A 22,379-nucleotide genomic window follows, 5' to 3' on the forward strand; every position below is an offset into this window, starting at 1 on the left:
GAAGGCTCTGATTAGAATACCCTGGTAGTCTGGGTAATTTCCTCTCCTTTGACTTAAAGGCTTTTTGCAAGAGGTTTGTGTTTATTTTTCTCTCTCCGTTTCTCAAATTATTGGTACATCACAGAGTCAAGCTGTCTCTGCGGTGAAGTGATCCCAGCTCTTTCCTTCCTGGCACTTGTGAGGCTGCCTGTAGCAAAGTGGGTACATTGAGTTGTCCTGCCTGCACCCCCTTGTCCCATTTCTGCACCAAAGAAAAAAAATTTTTCAGCCATCCCACCAAATTTGCCCCATCCCTGGGTTGTCCTCCGGGTCAATTTCTTCATAGCTTGGTTCCAGCAGATGGCCAACACTAGGCCATCTCGGGCTTCCAAGTTTCTCAGAAGCTGCCACAAATGGGTCTATGTGGAAAAGCTTCATAGTAAACCCCTAAACCCAACGCCCTGTCCTCTGGGTGTCAGCCTCAAAAGAGTCACCTCCTTTAGTTTAAGTCCCAAAATCTTAGAGGTCAAAGGAACTTCGGGGCTCCAAGCACAATCTTCTACCCAGCTGGTGCAGAAACCCCTGCCCCATGCCCTCTATGACATAGCCCACCTGTTCTTACTGGTGGTGTTTGCAATGCATCATCACTGTGTGCTGAGAAGCTTAGGAAGCTACCTTTCTTATACTAAACCTTAGTAATGGCTTCTGGGAAACTCAGAAAAGGCTATTCTCAAAGTCTTTGAATGTTTCAAAATAGCTAGTATGTCTCCCTGTAATTCATCCCAGACAGGTTCGATTCTTGCAGACACTCACCAGGGGGAGCATGTGGTGGTCTATTAGCTTCCCTCCTTAGAACAGACAGCTGGGGAGCAAGCCCAGCGCCCACTGGGACCTGAAATATGTTTAGAGACTCCCTCCTAAACCTCTAAGAAGTCAGATATCCCGCATGAAGACATCTCAGAAGCCACGGCTAGGACAGGATATGCCACTGCACATATGCTCCCAACTCCAGGGATGGAGGCAGCTGGATGACCAGAGAGGTGACCTGTCCTCTTGTCCCGGGCTGCACCTGTCCCCTTCCTCACCAGAAACTTAGAATCAGTACTTAGGATGCTCCTGTTCCTGTCCATTCCCCTGCCTATCCAGGCTCCTGGGTTCCTAGGACATTAGCCAATCAAGTGCCCCCAGATCCCTCATGTTGTAACTCAAAGGTCAACCTCTCCCAAAGCAAGAAAAGCCATCAGCATGTCTCTAGAACCATCACTTTCTCTTCTGACAGGCAGCCGCCAGTTGTGCTGCTTCAGCTTCCCCAGGAAAAAAAAAAAAAAAAAAAGCATTCACTGATTGCGTGGCCTGCATAGAAGTCACCTGAGTGGGGTGGGCCATCATTTGAGGCAGAAGCTTTCGTGTAAATACTGGCTGTGATCGATGTTAAGCCTGCCCCAGGAGGTCTTAAACCAAACCAGACTGTCTTTGGGCTGGAATAAGTTAAGACAACCCAGGCACCTGTTGTTTGATTTTCTTGGAAAGCAGACAAAACCATTTGAGAATCTTGGAGTTTGCCAAGCAACATGCCAATTACAGGGCAGTAAGCAAAACTCCACTCCCGTAGCTCACTTTTCCTCACCAGCTGTTTCTCAAGTAATATCACTGCTACTAATAGTAGCCGCTAACATTTACTGACTACTTACTATGCTCCAGAGCCTGTACTAAAGGAGTTTGACATGCTTATATGCTTCTCTAATCCTTACAACAATGCTAAGAGGAAGGTGTTGTTGAAAGGCCCATTTTATGGATGAGGAGACTGAGGCATTGAAGGGTTAAGGAACATAGCCGTCGTCACTCAGCATGTAAGTGGCAAAGCATTGGCACTCAGGCAGTCTAATTCTGGAGTCCATGCCAGAGACTTCTGTTTCAGCCCCAGTCCCAAGCAGATCTACAGAGCTAGTTTGGGGATCCACGGAACGAACATTCCTCACTGGCTCAAGCCAAGGAGGAGGTGCCGCTGAGCTAACTGTATCTCGTTCCTTTGGCTGTGCCTCAGTATCAGTCCTGGGCTGCGGTCTCCCTGGGACTTCCTCCGGTTCCTTGGCATCCTACTAATCCCATGAGTGGGCTCAAAGATGCTGCTTGTCCTTAAAGACTGGGTCAAGGCAAGATGAGAACTCTCCCCCGCTGCAGAAGTAAATTTGCTTTTTTGATGCACTCCTGAGAGAAGCCGTTTCCCCTTTCTCTTGTACCTGGGGCTTCCCAAGGAAGGTCATCAGGGAGACTGAAAGTCCGGGGTCATCCCATGCTTGGTCATCAAGTGAATAACTCACCCCTCTTAAAGGACCAATTAGCAAGCAGGAGGCAATGGAAAGGCGATTGACCACCCTAGTCACTGTTAAGGAAGAGGGGGAGCCAAGCCAGGTCCCACTAGGCAAGGCCTTTGACCTGCAGAGAGCCAGTGATGGCTTCCCTGTCTGGTCCCTCAGTCTCCACTTCCCTCTGCTTGAACCCTCTTTCTAGAGTCATCCTGTGTCTGTGGACTCCAAGGAGGTCCTGTTTCTCAGACAGGCCACCTGCTGGCATTGCTACATTTGCAGTTTCCCTCCCATCAGGAATCACCATGACAACCCACAGCTTGTGACCAGCAGTGCAGCCATGATCAGGAGAGAAGGAAACAGTCCCCTTTGTCCTTAGTTGGGCCTGGGAGGGCTCCTCCTGTTTTCACGCATGGGCGTTTAGCCCCACATGGCCCAGGGCAAGGTTAGACATTCTTGACCTCTTAGCCCTTGGCATCACCTGGCTCCTCTCCGAGTCTGCTTGCAGTAGGTTCCTGAAGGTCGGAGAAAATCCCCCACATGATACGGTAAGGGTGAGAGCATAATATTTGTTCTAAGGCAAACGAGTAAGATAAAGAAATTCAGGATGGTCGGAGGTTAATTCTGGAGAAATTAAAAAAAAAAAAAAAGAGGAAGAGATTAATGAGGGAGGCTTGACTGTGTGCCCAGCAGCTTCATCAGAGGTCCGAACTACCTCCCCAGATTGGTGTCCTCGCTAATAGTTTATGCCCATGTGTAATAGTGGTAAATACTTTGAGGGAGAGCTCTTCTAAGAAGGAACCATAGAAAGGGCTATGCCAGGCCCTTACTGGTACCACCCTTCCCCTCCTGTGTATCTGCGTCTGAGCGTTTATGAGACAGAAACTGACTCCCCAGCCTTGCGTTAGGAAAAGGGGGACCCACAAAGCACCACCCCCTACCCTGCCCCTCAAGGCAGGATCCTGGGCCATCTTCCTGTCCCATGGTCTTTCCTGCAAGGGTTTCGCTTATTTCCAGGGAGGGGGTCACCCTACTATTTCTTGGCACCAGTTTTCTGAGAAAATCTTGCACTGTGGGGTCTGAACATGCTCAGGGCATTTCCCGACAAACACCACAGAAGTAGGAGGGATAATGTCTCCGCTGTCTGCCACAGACCCGTGGGCAGGTGTGGAGAATATAAATGCCACCCAGAATGTTAGCTCCGGGCCACTGAATCAACACGTGGACTGCCGGAGTTGCCAAGGTGATTTTAATGCGATTTATCAGTAAACCCAACTCCAGATGTTCGTGTTTTCCAAACCTTGCGGCAAAGGCCTATGAGCTCCATGGGACTCTTCCCTGAGGATATGTGGGCAAGGACAGGGGCAAATACTGGGGGCTCGGTGGCCTTCTGTGTCACTGGCTTCTTTAGGGAAACTGGGGGTGGTGGGTCCTCTTCACCGATCAGGGCGGACCTCCTCTCCCTGCCGTGGTTCTTTCTCCTGTGCTACCTGGGCCTTGAAGGAATGAAGCTGCCAGCTGCTCCCCATGTGGAGAGCAGCTGGGACTTCTGTGGCCAGGCCAGGCCGAGTCCCCTAGCAGAAGGACCTGAGTCACAAGGCCCTCCTGAACACAGACTCAGGGTATTTAACCCCCCACCCCACCCCTAAACACACACATACACAGACACACACACTCTCTCTCTCTCTCTGTGGTTCTCAGTGGCTTGCTTCCAGCCTTGCCTTTTCTGAAGGCAACAGCTCTGGAAAGGATTATCTCTCAGCAGCGTCGTTACGTTGGTTAGTCAGTGGGCTGAGTGCTAATACCTCTTGACACGGAACATATGTGGAAGCTGAACGTGCTCCAAGAAGAGGGGCGGCCGAGGGCCTCGTTAGGGCTCATGCTGGAAATAAATGTAGAAGGCGATATCCGTGTGCTCCCACTTTCCTTAATCTCCTCTTAGGGGAGCATGGCGCTTTTCGTTTTGTTTTATTTTATTGCAGAATCATCACAAAGTCACAAAGTCCGTGGGAACTTCTACGGAGAACATTCGGCCACCTCCTCCCAGAGGCATTAGGTGATTCCCCAGGCCCCTTTGTGGGCATCAGGGTGGCACCTAGGTGGGAGCAAAGTCTTCGGGCTAAGATAGCTTGGGTTCACTTCTCAGCCTACACTTACTAGCTGTGCAAGTTTGGTCACTGGTACTTAAGCCTTCTCTGTCCTAGTGGTGTCATCAGCCACACAGAGATGGCACTCGTCCTGCAGGAGAATGTGTGGAGATTCATGAGTTCGTGTTTGTAAGGGCTTTGGAGGGTACCTGGCTGAGCATCGTGCTTGTTACCGGTAGGGTCATGTGGCCCTGCTCTTCGTCTGGCCTGACCATCTCAGTCCCCCTCTTCTTTTGCTTATGAGACCTCTGAGGCCCTTTGGGAGGTGGGCCTGGGAGCAGGTGGCTCTGGGAGGAGGTGGCCCCACAAAGTGGTTCAATATGCTTTGGGGGGAAATATTTATGAGCATGGTATGCCCCCAGCCCCTGATTCCCTGGACCCAACAGACTAAGCTGGGATGAAGTCAGGAGGTCAAAGTTTGGAGTTAGAGGCAAGCTGGAGCTTCTCATCTTTTTTTTTTTTTTTTTTTTTTTTTAAGATTTTATTTATTTATTTGAGAGAGACAGCGCATGAGGGGGAGAAGTCAGAGGGAGAAGCAGACTCCCCGATGAGCAGGGAGTCGATCCTGGGGCTCCAGGATCATGACCTGAGCTGAAGGCAGCCGCTTAACCAGCTGAGCCACCCAGGCACCCTGGAGCTTCTCATCTTGCATGAGGGACGCTGTTGTCTCTGCTTCATCACTGCCCCCTGATCTGCCCAGGGTAGAGTGAGAATTCAGGGGAGCCATGCATATACCAGCTCCCAAATCAGCATGTGGTCAATGATCGCTGGGCAGTGGGAACCCTGCTTTGTACATATGTGAGCCCCTCGGTGAAGAACCAGCCACTTTGTGCCAATGGCAATTTGGTGAGTGTCCCAAAGAGTGTCCCATCTCTGACAGTTTGGTGCCACGTCCTTCCTAAGAGTTGGCAGGATTCCTGATACCTCTACACAACCAAGAGGCAAGGCCTATGTCCACCTGGTGCATTCTATGCCCAGGTGCATTTCCAAGCTAGCAAAAACAGCCACTCCCAGAGTCAAGGAGCACCCTCCAATGGGCACAGAAAAGACAGTTGGATATTATATGGTGGAAAGAGTTGAAGTCTGAAGTCAGGCTGACCCTTTACTTATCACTGGATGACCTTGGTCAAAGCCGTCACCACTCTGACCCTCGGTCTCCTCTCCCGCCAAGTGAGGACAATCCTAGTGCCGCACAGAGTGGTATCTCTAGAGATGACACTGTGTTTTCAGTATCCGTCCACCAGCAGCTACATGGCTGCTCCTCAGAGGGGGGTGATGTCATGGGACAGGACAGATGGAGCAGCCTTGAAGGAGAAAGAGGGAGAACCAGTCCCTCCAGTGAAATACTGAGAAGGCCTGTCTTCAGGACTTCTTAGGGAAGTGCTGAACCCCATTCCGGATAGCTACTACCTCTTTGCTCTATCCCAGTGTGTTTTCTTAATTCCCCTCCAACTCTTGTCCGCGTACCAGGTAGCTCGGAGGTCCCCCCGTGGAAGGCAGATGGAGATGAGTAGCCACCAACCTTCCTCCCAAAGGACAGAGGCCAGGACGACAGGTTTTCAGATCTTGCTGGAGCTAGGGATCAGCAAGACTGTCCCCAGCATCTAAATCTGGATAAGCAACTTAATTTTATCTCTCCCTGCACCTACGTGTCTTGCCTTAGAGGCAGGCATCCTGGGAGAGAACGTTTCCTCATGTGCTCAGCACCTCATGCTGTCTTTGCCTGGTCATTCCGCCAACCCGGCTTGTTTTGATGCCTCCTGTCTTGGCGCTAGCATCCCACACTAAAACATCTCGAAGCAGCAGGTAACAAGAAGCCTCAGTAGTTCCCATGAGTGAGGAGGGCCAGAGTAGCAGGCCACTGGGATACCCTTTCAAGGCAGGTCCAGGTCACCATGGCACTCTCCCTGTGGGCCTCTTCCTTGTCCGACGTCCAGCATTCCCCAGAGCGGCAGCCGGGCTCGCTCATCTGCACGAGGGTCCCCAAAATGAGTGCCCACTTAGGAGAGATGGGAGAAGAAACTAGTGAAAGATACTATAGGGACCAGTGAGGACTGTGGCAAAGGGGGCAGCGGTCCTATCTAAGGGGGACGGCCACTCCGTGGCCACCTCCAGGGTATGCAACATTACTAGAGCGTCTTAAAAAAAAGTTTTTTTCTAAAGGAAATAGAAATCTGATGTGTGTGTGTGTGTGTGTGAGAGAGAGAGAGAGAGAGATTTCCTGATTTTAAAACACTGGGAGGGTAAATAAACAGATTTGCATGTGGGATGTTGTAAGATCTTGTGTGTGTGTGTGTGGGGGGGGGTGTTCCCTCCTCAGACCATCAGACCTCTGACTTGGTCTCTTTCCTGAATTGTTCAATGTTTCCTAGCAAAGTGATGTCCTCAAAAGGCCCTGAATATCAAGGTTTGGAACAAATCTCTCACCACATACTTTATTCTTCTTTGTAAACAAGCAAACCAGATACAAACAAGCCTGTGTGACGGGTCTGTTCCCTCCCTGTGGGCGCTTGGCCGTGCTGGGTCCCTCCAGCTTTTCTCCATGGTGCCCTCCTTGGAGAGTGACCTTGACTGAAGTGTCATACACAAAGCACAGGAAACTCTTGGGGACCTGCCACCAAGGAGATAGACAGATGGGTGGGGTGTATAAGACATTCATAAAGAAGAAAGTGCACCCTCCAGAGACCTCAATTCTTGTAACTGCCTCCAGCATGCTCCCTGGCAACACGTGTGACCTTGACCAAGCCACCACACTCTTAGCCTCCGTTTTCTCACCTATACGTAGGAGGCTGGCCCTGCCCATCTGCCCAGGTTACCGTGGGAACAATGGGATGCCAGGAAAGCACTTTGGAAAACAAGAAAACTATTCTAGTAGTGAGAGCTTTCCTCCAGGAGGACATCTGTGTGAACCCTTGGGACTCTGCCCACTATTAGCCAGATTAAACAGGCATTTTTCCCCTTGTCGCTGCTGCAGCTGCCTGCCCACACACAGGCTGCAGGGGGCCCACTGGGAGGACGGGCCTGCAGCAAGGGAGCCGTGGCACAGATGACGGGGCGCCCGGGGGCAGCCTCATCATCACCAACTCCAGTCCCCCTGGACCCTGGTGTCTGGGCCTCCAGAGGCAAGCCAGCCCACGACGAGTCTCCTGGTCCATTCCCCCATGGGAGAAGCACTGAGCCAGCCTTGAAAGGGGAAATTTTTAAAATTTAACATTTTTACTGGTTAGTTTAGTTCTCCCCATCCTCTCTTCGATCAAAGAGGGAATGAGAACTGATTTTACACCAGTTAAGAGGGCACAACTAGTCGGTCTAACATTGTAAGGGAAATTCTTAGGACTCAGATTTTCTTGACTTGCCAACCCTGTTCTGGAGGATGCTCCTAGAAGCCTCACAGCATCCCCTGTGCTGGACCAGAGCTTTTCTGGAAAGGCAGCTTCCTCTAGTGCTGCTTGTTTGTTTGCTTGCTTATTTGTTTTTGGTGGAGGGAGGGGTCTGAGGCTCTAAAACCAGGGCAGATGGGTGCCCCCTCAGCGGATTGTGGCCCCCTGGAGTTGTGGATGGGGTTGGGTGTATTTCTTATTCACTAAGAAGCACTAAGAAGAAAGGGAAGAAAAGAGATGTCATTTGTGCCATCGGGGCTTATAGTCATCATAGGCGGGAGGTAAATGATAAGCAGCAGTGAACGTCCATCACAAATCGAGACGCTTGCTACGAAGACAGTAAACTGGGCTATGGGACACCATGGTGGGGAGCCTGGGGGCCTTGCTGTGGATGAGGGGATCGGGGCCGGGCTCTCCAAGGAGGTGACATCCACACTGAGACCAGAGGAGGGGAAGGAACCACCTGATGAAAGTGGGTAAAGAGTGTGTTCAAAGGACCTGGGCTAAACGCTTGTGGGGTGTTTGAGGAACAGAAGTGTCATGAGCGTGTGTACGTGGGTGAGAGGGACGGGGCAGAGGTCAGGTCACACGAGGTTCCATCCGCATGCGTGCATGTGTGCACACACATCAAAGGGAGGATGCTCACCCATGGGTGTATTTTTCTGGGAGATCGCACGGCCTATAACCGCCATCAGATTTCCAGCGGGACCCGTGGTTCAGAAGCACTCCAAGGAGTTCTCTGAGTCAAAATTGCCCTTCGTCAATCAACGCAAGCTTTAGCACGATGGTGCCCAGTGATTGTTTTTGCAATTCCTGGAAGCTCCGCATTCTAAAGCAGAAAGGAAAGCATGGCCATGCTGTTTCCAGCCTCCCCCCCCGAAGGCACAGGGAAGGCTCCAGGTGACCTCAGCCTGTGACGCAGCACCCATGCTAAGTGGTGTACAGGTGCCCAGATGTGTGTGGAGTTCCAGGGGCCACAGGGATGCAGGAACACCCCCCCAACCCCCACCACCCACTCTCAGCAGCAGGGGCCGTGGCTGTAAGGCGCACGCGGAGTCTGTAGCCTGTCACCTGTGGGCACAGCCTTGCTCCACAGGGAAGTGGCAGGATTACAGAGTCACTGGCCTCTCTCCTGCTTGCAGCCTCCTCAATGCCAACAAGATCAACTGTCTGCGCGTGAACACATTTCAGGACCTGCAGAACCTCAACCTGCTCTCCCTCTATGACAACAAGCTGCAGACCATCAGCAAGGGACTCTTTGCCCCTCTGCAGGCCATCCAGACCCTGTGAGTACACCCCCGCAAGTGGCAGCACGTGCCCAGAAAGCAAGTGACCCCAGACACCCAGACACACAGAGCATCCCAGAGAAGGCAAAGTGAGCATGTCCAGGAGGAGGTCTAGAGCCTGCGGTGAGGAAGGACTAGTAACAGTGGTTCTCACTCACCCCTACTGAGCACTCCCCTGGTACTCCACACCTTGCTGAGGACTTTCCCCTGTAGTGAGAACTTTAGGCCTCAGCAGCCCTTTGAGGTAGGTGCTGTTATGATCTCTCATTTCTCTGTGAGGAAACCAGGGCACAGAGAGGTTAAGTTAACTTACTCAAGGTTGCACAGCTAGTAAGAAGCAGGATATGAATGGCAGAGTTGCAGCTCACCTGCTCTCTTAACCACTGTGGCCAGTGTATTCTGAGCCGCCTCCGTCTCTGCTGATAGCCCAGTCCTGTCCCCCTCAAAACCACCCCACCACCACCCTGCAAAACCAAAGCTCTGGTGCAGGCACTCGGAGCATTTCCCCTCCATCCTCAGGGAGCAATTCCCCACTCCCGAGCACTGCAGATGTTCCTAAGTCACCCCGTCAGGTACAAGACACCTGGGAAGATCTCAGCCCAGCCTGGGCCTGATCTTGAACCTGGGGCTTCTGGACACCTTCTAAGTCACCTGGTACTTCCCTGTAGCCAGAGGCAGGTGCTGATAAAGTGTTAAGAACGGCCGCTGTATGTTGAACAGCAACCACGTGCTGAGCACCGTGTTGGCACGGAGAAGGGTTTTCTCATGAGCCAGAGGAAGCCAAACCACGGTGCTGGCCCGGCAACGAGGCGAGCAGCAGTACCCACTACTCTGTGTGGGACGCCCGCCATGTGCCAGTCACCATGCCAGCCGCTTTCTGTGCCTGGCCTTATGGAGCTTGAAGAAGTCCAATCTGGGCGGCTGTAAGGACAGACCCTGAGCCTGCCATGTTATGTGGCCCATCAGTGTGGGTCCGAGGCGAGATCAGTGGTGGGTCCTGCCCGAGTCAGGAGAGCAGGGACATGGTCCCCCCTCCGTACGCCACCCCCCACCAGCTGGCTGCCAGCTGCACCTGGGACAGTCTCTGGCCCACAGCAGGCCTCCCCCGCTCAGCTCCCTGCTGCCCCCCCACCCCAAGCGAGGGGCCCAGCACCAGGAAAGTGGTGGTGGAGCACGGCACCCTGGGTCACTCCTGATCCGTTCTCCTCCCTCTCACAGCCACTTGGCCCAAAACCCGTTTGTGTGTGACTGCCACCTGAAGTGGCTGGCTGACTACCTGCAGGACAACCCCATCGAGACGAGCGGGGCCCGCTGCAGCAGCCCGCGCCGGCTGGCCAACAAGCGCATCGGCCAGATCAAGAGCAAGAAGTTCCGCTGCTCAGGTAATCAGGTTAAGGGGCTGGGCCCCACCTTCCGACTCAGAGCACAGCAGCCCCAGAGAGGCCAGTAATCCAATCTGGAGGACAGCAAGCACTGTAATGGCTCCTAGGGAGCATCTTTGCAAATTAAATTGGGGAAATTCAGTTAGGCCTGCAGAAAACCAATTACCTTATGGATTTAAAATAAAACACACACACACATACACACACACACAATAAAAGCATTGGAGGAGGGTGCACAATTTCAGGAGAGACAGAACCCAGGTGGCAGCCCATCTCCAGGGCCAGGTGGAAGCTAGGGGAAGGCCAGTCTCTGCCCATGTGCCTTTTAGAGGCCACGATTTACTTTCTTTTAGTTCCCAAGGTGTGCTCCCCAAATGGCAGATAGGGAAATAAATATGTCCCAGGCGAGGCTGCAGGCGGCGTGTAATCTGGGGGGCCTCCCGTCCCTTCTGAGACCACCTTTGGTACAGCCCTTAGGCCAGAGTTTGTTACAGATTTCATGGACATTTTTGCAGGCTAACTCCTCTGCCCTAGATTGGTGCACTCTGCATATGAAGAGAACAGCAAAGTGCTCGGTGGGAAAGCAAAGCCTTGCCCTTCCATTTCCAAGCTCTCTCTGGAACCTTCCTCCCATCCACACCCGGGAAAGATACCAAGGGTGAATGGCAGGGGAGTTCTTGGTTCATCTTAGAAAGAGACGTAGCTGTCCTTGATCCAGGAGCTAGATGAACAGGCCGTTAAAAATGCCAACCATGTGTGTCAGTTGCTGCTGGAAAAAATCACCATGCTGCATTGTGTATGATGGGCTGAGGGGTTGGCACGAGCCCTTACAATCTGTGTGTCAGCAAGAGCCCTTCTTCTCTCCTGCCCAAGAGCATCTTATGGAAGCGAGTTCTCCCGGGGAGAAGGGCAGCGTGGGCCCTGGTGGCCAGGAGAAGACCAGCAGACAGACTTCTGCCTCTTTCATGTTGTTCTTGGCCTCTAAGTCAGATCATTTAGTCCATGTCTCCAGAGGGGTAAACTTCAGCCATTTGCTTTTTCAGCAACTAATACCTGGAAAGGGCTTGGCGGTACCACAGGGACTCTGTGCCCAAATGAGGCATTGGTCCCACTTTGTCTTCCACAGAATAACAATGTCAATTACAAGAGCAGTTTCTGGCCAGTGATGAACTCTGGGCTGAGTGCCCCTCATTCGATCTGGTTCTTCCACTAGTCAGTCCTCTGAGCTCAGCGGGGAGGGGTCCCCTTTTTGCAGCTGAGGAAGCCAGGGCCTTAGAGGTCAAAGGGCACCCACCCCACAGTTATAGCAAGCAGATGCCGGAGGGAGGACCAGACCCCAAGTCTGGTTGACTCCTCAATGCTGCACAGCGTGTAGGAGAGAAGGAACATTTGGGAAGGCAGTCCAACTGCTTGGGTGACTCCTTTCACAGTCTCATGGCCTGCCCCCCACTCTCTGCAACCCTTCCTAAAGTTCCTTCTTGGGGCCAGCAGCATCTCTGGGAGGAAAACCCTCTCCCAGCCCAGAGGTGTCTCCTGAAGAGCAGCCCTTCTTCCCCAGGGCCTTTCTCATAACACGCACCTCTTATTCCCTCTTCCCATTCTGTTCCTCTCCAAATCTGTCCAGGGCTGAGTTTATTAGCTCTGACAAGCAGTGGTGCTGCAGAAGAGGGGCAGTAAGACACAGAGGAGGACGGGGTACCACCTGCTGACCCCAACCCTTTGGTCTTCCATTGTGATGTCAAGGCTCCGGGTTGATGCCAAGACTCTGGGGGGCAGAGCAGGAGTGGAATCAGCCCAGGGTCCTAGGACCGGCATCTCCCAGGGACCGAATCTGGACAAGTGCCTAGGAATGACTGTAGGTTGGGACTCGGGGTGGCAGGGGGGACGTGCAGACAGACCAAGTAGAAAAGCGAACAGCTACCTGACCCAGGACACAATAACGCCCCGTTCTCTTGTTCTGCCCCTACCTGCCTACACTGGTATGGGAGAGATCCTGGCTGCTTTTCCTATGGAGGGCAGGAGTGGTTGGAAATTGTAAAAAGAAACAGAAGTGCAGGGTTCTTGGACTGACCCTGTCTAAAAGCCTTTTTATAATCAATACTAAGCAGATTATTTCTATAAAGGTAGAGAATGTCAGAGCTGACGCCTGACATAGAACGTTCTGTGTGCTATTATTTCATCTAGCTGCAGAGAGGAGAGGTAGAGAGAGCTACTGGGGAGCATCAGAGGCCTGGGCTTTGACAGACACTGGGGCCCAGACCTCCCTTGGCTTTAGGGGATACAGAAGCCATAGGTCCAAAGCTCTGTATTTCCAGGAAGCTCCAGAAGAAGGAGGGGCAGGTGACACATACTGGAGTTGACAGATAATAACTGTTTTACTTTCCCTTAAAAGCACCCCCATTGCAAAGACAGCTGATGTAATTAGAATCCAATTTGAGAGCTGCTCCTGCAGCCCATGAAGCCCCTCCTTAGGCAGGGCGTCTGGCTCCCAGCTGCCCTGTGTCTGCCTCTATCAGCTGCATCCGCCGCCTTGGGCAACAATATCGGGTTAGAGGTGAACACTGCCAGCTGGGGTCATCTGGCCATTGGATTAAGTTCCCCTGAAAAGGCACTGTCTGGCTGGCTGGGACCCCAAGCCCATCCCCAGGGGAGCCCTTGGCAGTTGGAAGATGCTGCCCGTCTTCCGTCACACCCCCTCCCTTTGTGTGTAGAGATCTGTTGGCAAGAAGAAATTCACGGGGAAAAGCACGGAAGGTGGTGATGTGGTATGTACAGAGAAGGCAAAAGACATGACCCCACTCAGGGCGTTAAGAGTCTTAGAGAACTCAGTAATCGCCCGGTCCCTGCCAGAGATGGTGGAATGGAGGCCCGCACAGCAGAACCATATTGTCCGAGGTTAGAGAGTAGGATTTGCAAGATCTGAAACCCAGCACCTCTGATGTACTGAGAAAATTTTCTCCAGTGTCTTCCCTTTTCTTTTTGTTGAAGGAAATCAAAGAGCACGTTTGAAGGCTTGGAAGCAGGGATGATTTTTCCCTGCTCTGATCAAACTGGAATATGAAATCCCCAAACCAGAGTGTGGCAGAGCCCTGCATGTCCAGGGATCGAAGCAAGGTTGAGACCAGGTTGCAGTGACTGCCTCTTGCTGGTCAGGTGGGAAGGCTTTGAAAGAGGTCAGATCTGGGCTGTGATGTGACCTTGACCCACTGACCAACCATTGCAGACAACCTATGTATGCACAGGCGAGATGTACCATCTTGTCCCAAAAGCACCCTGTAGAGGAGCAGCAACTCAGTCTCTCCTGTCAGAGGGCAAGAATAGGGAGGGTCCCAGTCCCTGGGCCCCGACTCTGGCCTCTTCAAGATAGACACATGTCCTCCCACTGGCTTGGGAGGAAGTTCATAAAAACTGCCCCTGATCTGTTGTGGATAGGGATCTGGAGGCTGGGTGCCCTCACCTAGGCCCGCGGCACCCAGAAAGAGTTGGTTGTTGGACCCTCCACCCACTCCACTTCCATCCCTGGAAATCTGGAAATCAGGAAGGACCCTAGAATCTGGTGCCCTCCCCCTCCCCTTCCTTCTCTTATTCTAAAAGAGGCCACTCATCCTGATGGGAACTGCTCACCTCCTCTGTGAAAGTCAGTGTTCGCAGACAGTCGGGATTGTAGGTTTCCTAGTCCCAAACCCAGGGCTCCATCGGCTTCCCCGTCTTTCTCCCTGGCTAAGGTCCTGTATTTTCTTTTGATGCCATACCCACCCCACCACGATACGTCGAGTCATCTGGGATGAGTGTCTGTCAGCCCGAGGGTTTCTGGGCACCTGGAAGGGTCCTGAGGAGACTCCTGAGGTGTGGAATATCAAAGGCGCTTTTCCTGAAGAAGAAGAGCGTTGCAGCTTTGTTAGCCCACCGGAAGCTGTGCCTGTCTCTTCATTGAAGAGGCCGGGAGATCAGACTGCTACAGATCCACTCGGCTCTGGGGACGGACGTGTTGCAGAGCGTGAGGAAGATGCTTCTGCTAAGTCTGATATCTGGGCAGATGGATGGTGTGGTTGAGTGGGATTTAGAGGTTCAGTGCAGGCCTGTGATATGACCAGAGACATCTGCGCTCATAATTCCCTTGGGAAGGCTCCAGTGTGCCCTGCTCCTTCTGCGTAGAGGTTTCTAACAGTGTCCCGCCCATTCTTCTCCCCTTCCCCTGTATCTCCCCTGGGAACGGGCTACAAAGGCGGTGGGGCTCCGGTCTTCAGAAGTGTTCCTGTGGAACCCTGCTCCTGGTACTAATCACGCTCAGTGGGGGCCTGCTCCGGCTTCCGCTTCTCCACGCTGCTTCCTCTGAGTGCTCCTGTCCTCTCTCTGACGCTGCTTCCTGACCTTGACTCTGACCGGTCGCCGCGGGGCTTTCCTTTGTGCTTGATCTAACCATGTGGTGGAACGATGGAAACGGAACATGGTTCTGTCAAGCACCGCGGAAAGCACCGCGCTCTCCTGCAGCATGGCCCGCCGCCACCGCCGCCACCGCTGGACACCTCTTCTCTGCTCTGGAGCACCGCAGCCCAGCACCCGCCAGACCCGCCTGTCCCGGTCTAGCCTCACAAAGGGCAAGGGGGGGGTGCAGGGGAGGGAACAGTCTCGAAGGAGTCCCAGAGCACCTCCACCTCCAGGTAGCAAATATGGGCTGAAGCGGGTACGGAGAAGCTGACTGGGGACACGCTAAGATCTATATCCGCATCTCCTACCCCGGGTGAAGTTCGTCATCCCCCAGAGCTACATTGGATGCCAGCCGAGGGGTAAAGTCCAGGTCAAAGCTCAGAAACCACTGTTTTTCTTCTAATCAGAGAGAACAGGTCCCCCAATGGCATATGCCCCATGGTTTCATGGCAGGGTCCCAGCGCAAGGTTTTTTCCCAAGTGGTAGCTAACCCAGAGGTCATACTGGTGTGACCCACTTTCTACCCACCATCTTTATCAGAAGTATTGGGGATGCATGTGAGCATGAGAATGGGTGAAAGTGGCATGAGTCTGAGACTTTGGATTTAACCTGTGGCTCCTTTTGAACCCAACCCCCACTCCTCATGAGTACCTTGGCCCTAGCCCTCCACCCCCCCCCCCCATGCAGCCTGAAGTCTAGTCCGTGTCCTTCACCTCCGAAGAACAGTTGACTTGGTGACCTAGGTGCTGGGCTCCTCACATGGTGCTAATTCCATGCCCCCAAGGGCTGTGCAGAAATCAGCTGTCTCTGACAATAAAGGGATGGTGGCACCTGCCATTCTGTTTGCTTCTTGGTAAATCCTTAGTGTAACTAGAAGATTGTTTTTGGTTCATTCTCCCTGAGGTCACCCCTCAGAGCCAGGGCCTCGCTGTTGCTGAGTACCCAAGAGTCCTGCGTGCCTCTCTGGGTGCTTTCCCCATACCTTGAGTGCTGACTATAGGTCAGGGATTGAACTCTTTCCATCATTACTTTTTTTTTTTACAACAAGCTGATAAGGCCCATTGCACAGAAGCAGATAGATACCAAGTTAGAGAGGTTACCTGACTTGCCAGGGTCACATGGCTGCTCTCTCCAGCTATAATACTCCGCCTTCTCAGCTGTGGACAAACCCATTGCCTCGAATTATAAAAAGGAAAAGAATGATAGGATTGACTTGAATTGACAGGGAGTGGGAAAACTATGTTACCACTCCGTTTCCAGCTCGCTTCTGTTAATAGAGGAAAACGTGAGTAAGCAGGCGAGCAAGGAGCACGGTATTTAAGTGGCTCCCCTGTCCAGCGTGGACATGCCAAGATCCGTTTGGTACAGAACAAACCCCCAAGCCTGGAGCAATTCCCTATCCTGAACAGGGGAGGCATTCTGGGTTCTCAGAGCTGTGCCTACCATGCCAGGGGCTGGGCCTCTGGTGTGGGTCTACGATGGCACCTTTCTGGGCACCTCCCTGGTTCTGCAGCAGCAGACATGCAGGTGGGCAGTGCCCAGCCACGGGCCATGGGCCTTTCCCTCTGCTCTCAGGCAGATGGCTGCATCCATCATCGATCCTAATAGGAATAGGTTACGAGGACAGCTGTCTGCCCCACTGATCACCAAAGTCCTGGGAAAGCAGTGGACATCTTCCAGCCCCTCGCCTCTGCCTGTGACCCCGTAACTGTGTGCCTAGCCATGTTCTCTTGATTCCAGTCATTACTTATGACCCTTTGCTTGTCCACATGACTCTCTCTTCAAGCTGATGGACTGCGCCCCCCCCAACCCAGTTCCTCTTTCTGCTGCTTTCCCCCTTTCATCCTACCCCTCTTAGGGATATTGGAGGTAGAAGAGGAGAGTTCTGGACACGTGCACTGGCAGGGCTGTGGTCGTCAGATGACAACAAATAGGTGACTTTCATTCAACAAACGGGTTGCCCAGAGAATGATGCAAATCGAACTGCTAATGACAGGAGCCGTCCAGGGCCCAGCGCTGGCCTCAGCCTCCAGGGCCATCCAAAGAAGGGGAGCTGTGGCTCCCTACCTGCCCCAGTCCCATGACCATACAAATGTCAAAGACGGTCTCTCCTGGGAAAGCACCATAGGGCAGGGATTTGTAATAAAACCACAGTGCTGTGGATTTCCACCCCCTCGACTATTAAAGCTTGTCTGTGATCATGTACCAAGTGTCGTTGTTCTGAGCTTCAAGCAGAAAGGAAGGAGGGCTTCAGGGGCAGGAGCTGGCGAGAGGCCTGATGACATCAGCTCTCCCATGACTGTCGTTTTGTTTTATGGCCCTTCTTCCAGTCCTCTGAGATCTCCGCTATCTGAACTCGCCCCAGAGAGAAGCAACCACAGCCCGTTCAGTTTCTCCCCTCCTACTAAGTATTTCTGGCAGTGACAAATATGCACTGAGATTGAAATTGACTTTTAAAGCTCTGGAAAAGTTAAAAATACTTTTGGGTAGTTATGAGCATTAGGCATAACAAATGGCTCCGAGAAACCCTGGGTAGTTTGGGTAATGAAATATGAAGTACTGGGGGTGGCATTTCAGGCTGGCTCTGGCTGGGGAAGGAACTCTTTGGGATCTGGGCAAACACCGTTATTAACATTTCTGGCTCCCACGCCTATAAAATACCACACTCCGACCCCCTCGTTATGACAAAGCAGGGCAATAACAAAAACAGCAGGGGGGAAATGTTGGAAAGAACATATTAGTCCATCGAATCTAATTGCAAAATCATTTCATTAAAATGGGTCAGCGGTTCCATCGCAGAGGTCCACCAGTTATAATCTAACTATACTACAGAGAGCGATTCCTGCTAACTACAGACGCTCTCACCTTGATTAAAATGAAAACGCATTTAATCGGCCGCAGTCCCTGGCCACAGCCCAGCCAGTGTACATCTTCAGGCTCGCTCTGTTGAAGAACAAACCGTGCTCCCTCCTGTCTTCCAAAGGCAAAATTTGATCGGCGCTCAGGGTTCCTCTACTTTGTGAGGATTCCATTGTAGGTGCCTTCTAAAGGAAAAATATCATGCCTGCGTACGAAGTGTCCGTCCATGCCATCACCATGTAGAGCCACCGGCAGGGGACAAGAGAGGATTGTCATTCATTTAGCAGAGTTTGCAAAATGAAACTCACCCAGGACTCCGCACGCTGATGTGTCTGGAGGAAGATGGCCCAGGTCAGAGTTATTCAGTGGGATGGATGCTGGCAAGCCAAGGGCAAGAGATTTGCATAATGCATTGGATTAGGAAGCAGCCCAAAGAACTGCGGGGATACGTGCACAGATTTCGCTCACACAAGCCTGGGGGTGGCAGTTGGGATGAAGGAAGGGGGTGGGGAACGGGCAAAGAGGGAAAGGAGACAGGTCCAGGCCTCCGATCCCATCTTCAGGAGAAGGTCTCACTTCAGAATCAGAGACCACCAAGTTCATCAGCTATCAGGAATTAGCGTAAATTGATGAGGTGAGGGGGGAGAAGCCATGAGCGTGGAAGATGGCTGCTTCCTACCTCCCACTGCCCCCTGCAGGAAAGCGCTGTTCCATCTCCCTCTGCCAAGTTGGACTCTATAATCAGTCCTAGAAAGACCGGGATGAAGGTTTTGTCAAAAATCCCGCACATTTGCAGGAAAGCACTGTATTGGTCACACAGGCCCTGGTATCTGCCTGCCTGGGTTCGTCCCTCTGTGGTGTACCAAGGGCCCCAGTCTTCTCATCTGTAAAATGGAGTCAGAATAATCTCAGAGTGTTACAAGGACTAAATGGGTTCCCCCATCTGAATTTTGAAGAATAGTGCCCGGCTCGTGCTCCATGCTCCGTAAAAGTCAGCTATGATCACTAGTTACACGGATGTTTTAGTGGCCTCCGATAGGCCAAATGTTCTACTAGGTTCTGGAAAATAACAGTAATAGGATCACAAATGTCCATGCAGTTCTTTTCCCTTCCCCAGAGCCTCTCCACTGTCACGCTCTTCCTTGCATTTGCACAACCATCCCCACGAGGCGGGGGCAAGTCCAAGACCCCCATTTCCCACGTGGAGGGGCGGAGGCTAGTAAGTGCCAGAGCCTGGACAAGCCCACGACTGCTAAAGTTTCTGCACTGCTAGCGGCCCACACTGGCCCTTCCGCGGATCAGATCACCAAGGTCCGCCTCAAGCCCTTAAGCAACCCCGTGATGTTCACGTTCTCCAAAACACTCTGGGCACATTCACATACAGGACAGCCGGAGTGCGAGCAACGCCTGCTTACACAACCGGACAAACGTGGACCAAGCCTGGGTTTCTGTGCCTAGCACGGTGCTAATGAACCGTTGACCCCTGTCAGCTGGGAAAAACCAGGGCTTCCCCAGTGACCGCCGCTGAGCCTGCTGGTCTCACAAGGTGTGCCCGGGTGCCGAGGGATCATTTCTAATCAGTAAAGCAGCACCCGGGGCCTATCCTGAGACGTCACTTGCTGATCTTCTTGCTGTTACTGTGTGATCTCAGGAGAGATTTGATGGCATAAAAAAATAAATAAATAAATAAATAAATAAATAAATCTTCATTCCAACCACTCTTAGCTCATCAGAACTGGCTTCTTTCACTGTAGTTAAACCAACCTTATTCTCAGAGATGGGACAAATCACTTGGACCCTCCCAAGAGTTGTGCTTGTCTTGACGGTTTTTAAGTGTGAATATATTGCTATTACTGATTTTAAAGAGGATCCTCAGGCAGGATTCCCACGCATTTAGGGCCCTGGGCTCCAACGTCCCAGGTCCGCAGCCCTCATTATTGTTCTCCCAGTGCTGAGACCTGGGGTCAGTGGTCGTTGACCTCCATATGCTGGGTCTCCTTTGTTATTTCATCAGCTGCTTGAGGAGAACTGAGTTTGTGACCCCCTTCCCTGACCTCGTCCCCACCCCCCCGACACAGCCCCCATCAAAATGCCATCAAAAATCTCTTCATTTGGGATTTTCATGAACGTTTAGAGGGTCCCCAAATGATGGGCATCAGAACTAAGTACTCTCCACCTCAAATTGTAGCCCAAATTCTGCACATGTGCACCTAGGAGCATTTCTCTGAGAACATAAATTTGCATCAGCTTCTCAAAGAGGTTCATGACCCACAAAAGCTTAAGAGCCCACAGAGCTTGAGCCTGGCTTCCCAGAGGACTCAATGAGGGACAAAGGCCAAATGGACAGTGGGAGGGTGGTCACAAATGAAGACAATGCTGTGTCTATGCCTGGGACACCCCCCACCATCACCACCACGTGTCTCCCAATTGCACTACCCATAATCTCGGCCCAGGCCGGGGCCCCCGGGTGATCCTGACTGCCCTCTTTGGCCCCGCCCAGGCTCAGAGGATTACCGCAGCAGGTTCAGCAGTGAGTGCTTCATGGACCTCGTGTGCCCCGAGAAGTGCCGCTGCGAGGGTACCATCGTGGACTGCTCCAACCAGAAGCTGGCCCGCATCCCAAGCCACCTCCCCGAATACGTCACCGATCTGTAAGTACTACCTGGGCCGGAACTCCCTACACGGCCCCAAGCACCCTGTCACCCTAAGCCAGCCAGAGCCGCGTCTCTGGGAGGCAGCCCCCTCCCAGCTCAGTCCCCCGAGTGCTCCTTGGCCATCCTCCACGTCCTCAGCAGAGGATGCACACCCAGGCACCCCCTACTGACCACTGCCTGAAACTGCTTCCTCGAAAGTAAAGACCATTAGTTCATTCTACAGACATTTTCTGAACACCCACTGTGAGCCAGGCACGGTGCTCTGCCCATCGGCTTCCACACTGCGCAAAGCAGACAGTCCCTCCAGGTCCTTAACGAAGTTTATCACGTAACTGAAAGATGCTTGGCAAATAGTTGTCAAAGTTGAGAAGATGCTGGAACGATGAGGTGTATCTGAGCCTCCGGTTACTCTCGTAACTGGAAGGGTGTGCTCGTTTGTGCAGAAGTGGGAGAGCTAAAGAGCTACAGCGCGGTAGGGGTGAGGGCGTGGCACGTGCGGGATGGTCGGACCCACATCTGGCTCCCGTTATCTTCACCTTCTTCTGTCTGGGCAAGGTGCTTCTCAGACTTCAGTGTCCGATGCTTCACTGTAAAATGGGGGGGAAGGTGCCTGCCTCCTAGGGGTTTAAGAAGATCAAGCAAGAGAATGCAAGCACGGAATTCACCTTGACTCCTGCAGGGAGTGAGCCCTGCATGGACGATGGCAGCCTTCCTGATCAGCGGTGCTCGTGCTAGCGTTCCCTTCCACCGGACACATCACAGAAGCACACGGCCAGGCACAGCCTCCTGGGCCCTCGTGCTGCTCTCCCTGAGTTTTCCCTGGCTCCACTGACCTTGGCTGAATGTGAGGGCCAGGCGGCTACTTAGGTCAAGCCATGGGGGAGCTGGGGAGGGTTCCATGGAGGGCGGCGGAGGGGACGCCCCGCCCCCCCCCCGGCTAACCCACCACCTCGTCTGCTTGTTTCCCGTGTAGGCGACTGAACGACAATGAGATATCCGTTCTCGAGGCCACTGGTATCTTCAGGAAGCTGCCCAACCTGCGGAAAATGTAAGTCAGCCTCCAGCACCTGGCAGCAGCCTCCAGGCCTGGCCAGGGTCTGTGCTGCTGACTAGAGCAGAAGGCCAGGGCCCCGGTGACTCCCTCACCCTCTGCTCCAACCCCTCCCAGTCTCTTCCTGCCCCCGCTGCAGGCATGTATTTGGAAGCAGGACAGTAAGGCATAGCCATGCAGAGACAGACCCAAATGAAACTTCACTGTTTTGGGTTTTGTTTTGCTTTTTTAATAAAGATTTTACTTACTTGAGAGAGAAAGAGCAAGAAAAAGCAGGAGTGGTAAGAGGGGAAAGGGAGGAGGAGCAGAGGGATGGGAGAAGCAGAGGGAGGGGAGAAGCAGAGGGAGGGGAGATGCGGTGCTCGAGCCCAGGACCCTGAGACCATGACCCGAGTCATAAAAGCAGATGCTTAACTGACTGAGCCCCTGAGGCGCCCCAAAACTTCACTGCTTTTAAATTGCCACATATTGTGCAGAGTGTCCATTCAGCACTAACCCCAATACTCAGTCCAGGCGCCCTTTGCTCGTCCTGATCCTCCACTTCCAGCTTCTACCCTAAGGGGTGGCAAGAGGTAAGTCAGGTGAACCAGCAATGGGACCCAAGAGTCTAGGGGCCAATGCACTTAGGACTTTTCACAAGGTGACAAATGTTCTGTTTTTAGATGGTTTCTAGAGGCATCAGGGAGGCACACTGGAGCAGAAGTGCTAGCCGTCTTGCACATGGGGCTTCAGCCCAAGTGTCCTTGGCCCTGACCTGAGCCTGACCTCAGGCAGAGGGCCTACATGCTTGCATTGGCTTCTCCAATGCCAGAGTTGCCCATCCACATAACCCTCTCCCTGCCTCCGAGTTTGGGCCAAACAAGAATCATGTGGCTGAGCTAAGGGAGCATTTGTCCCGGGCCAGAGG

The 22,379-nt window shown here is 52.7% G+C and overlaps 1 protein-coding gene and 1 long non-coding RNA gene across 2 annotated transcripts in view; both read left to right on the forward strand.

Annotated features, from left to right (window-relative positions):
• Nucleotides 1-22,379, forward strand: part of SLIT3 (slit guidance ligand 3) — a 588,228-nt gene that overhangs the window by 489,512 nt on the left and 76,337 nt on the right. The window contains exons 13-16 of the mRNA XM_004737643.2: nucleotides 8,955-9,098; nucleotides 10,317-10,480; nucleotides 20,268-20,418; nucleotides 21,395-21,469. Of these exons, the coding sequence (XP_004737700.2) occupies nucleotides 8,955-9,098; nucleotides 10,317-10,480; nucleotides 20,268-20,418; nucleotides 21,395-21,469 (534 nt within the window). The remainder of the gene's footprint in view (nucleotides 1-8,954; nucleotides 9,099-10,316; nucleotides 10,481-20,267; nucleotides 20,419-21,394; nucleotides 21,470-22,379) is intronic.
• On the forward strand, nucleotides 10,494-15,745 carry LOC123390823. The gene is made up of 2 exons (XR_006605430.1): nucleotides 10,494-12,335; nucleotides 13,469-15,745. It is a non-coding gene; the product is annotated as an uncharacterized LOC123390823 (long non-coding RNA).

The sequence above is a fragment of the Mustela putorius genome, unplaced genomic scaffold (genome assembly GCF_011764305.1).
Source record: "Mustela putorius furo isolate JIRA1106 unplaced genomic scaffold, ASM1176430v1.1 tig00000145_pilon_pilon_pilon, whole genome shotgun sequence".
In the NCBI taxonomy this organism is placed as follows: domain Eukaryota; kingdom Metazoa; phylum Chordata; class Mammalia; order Carnivora; family Mustelidae; genus Mustela; species Mustela putorius.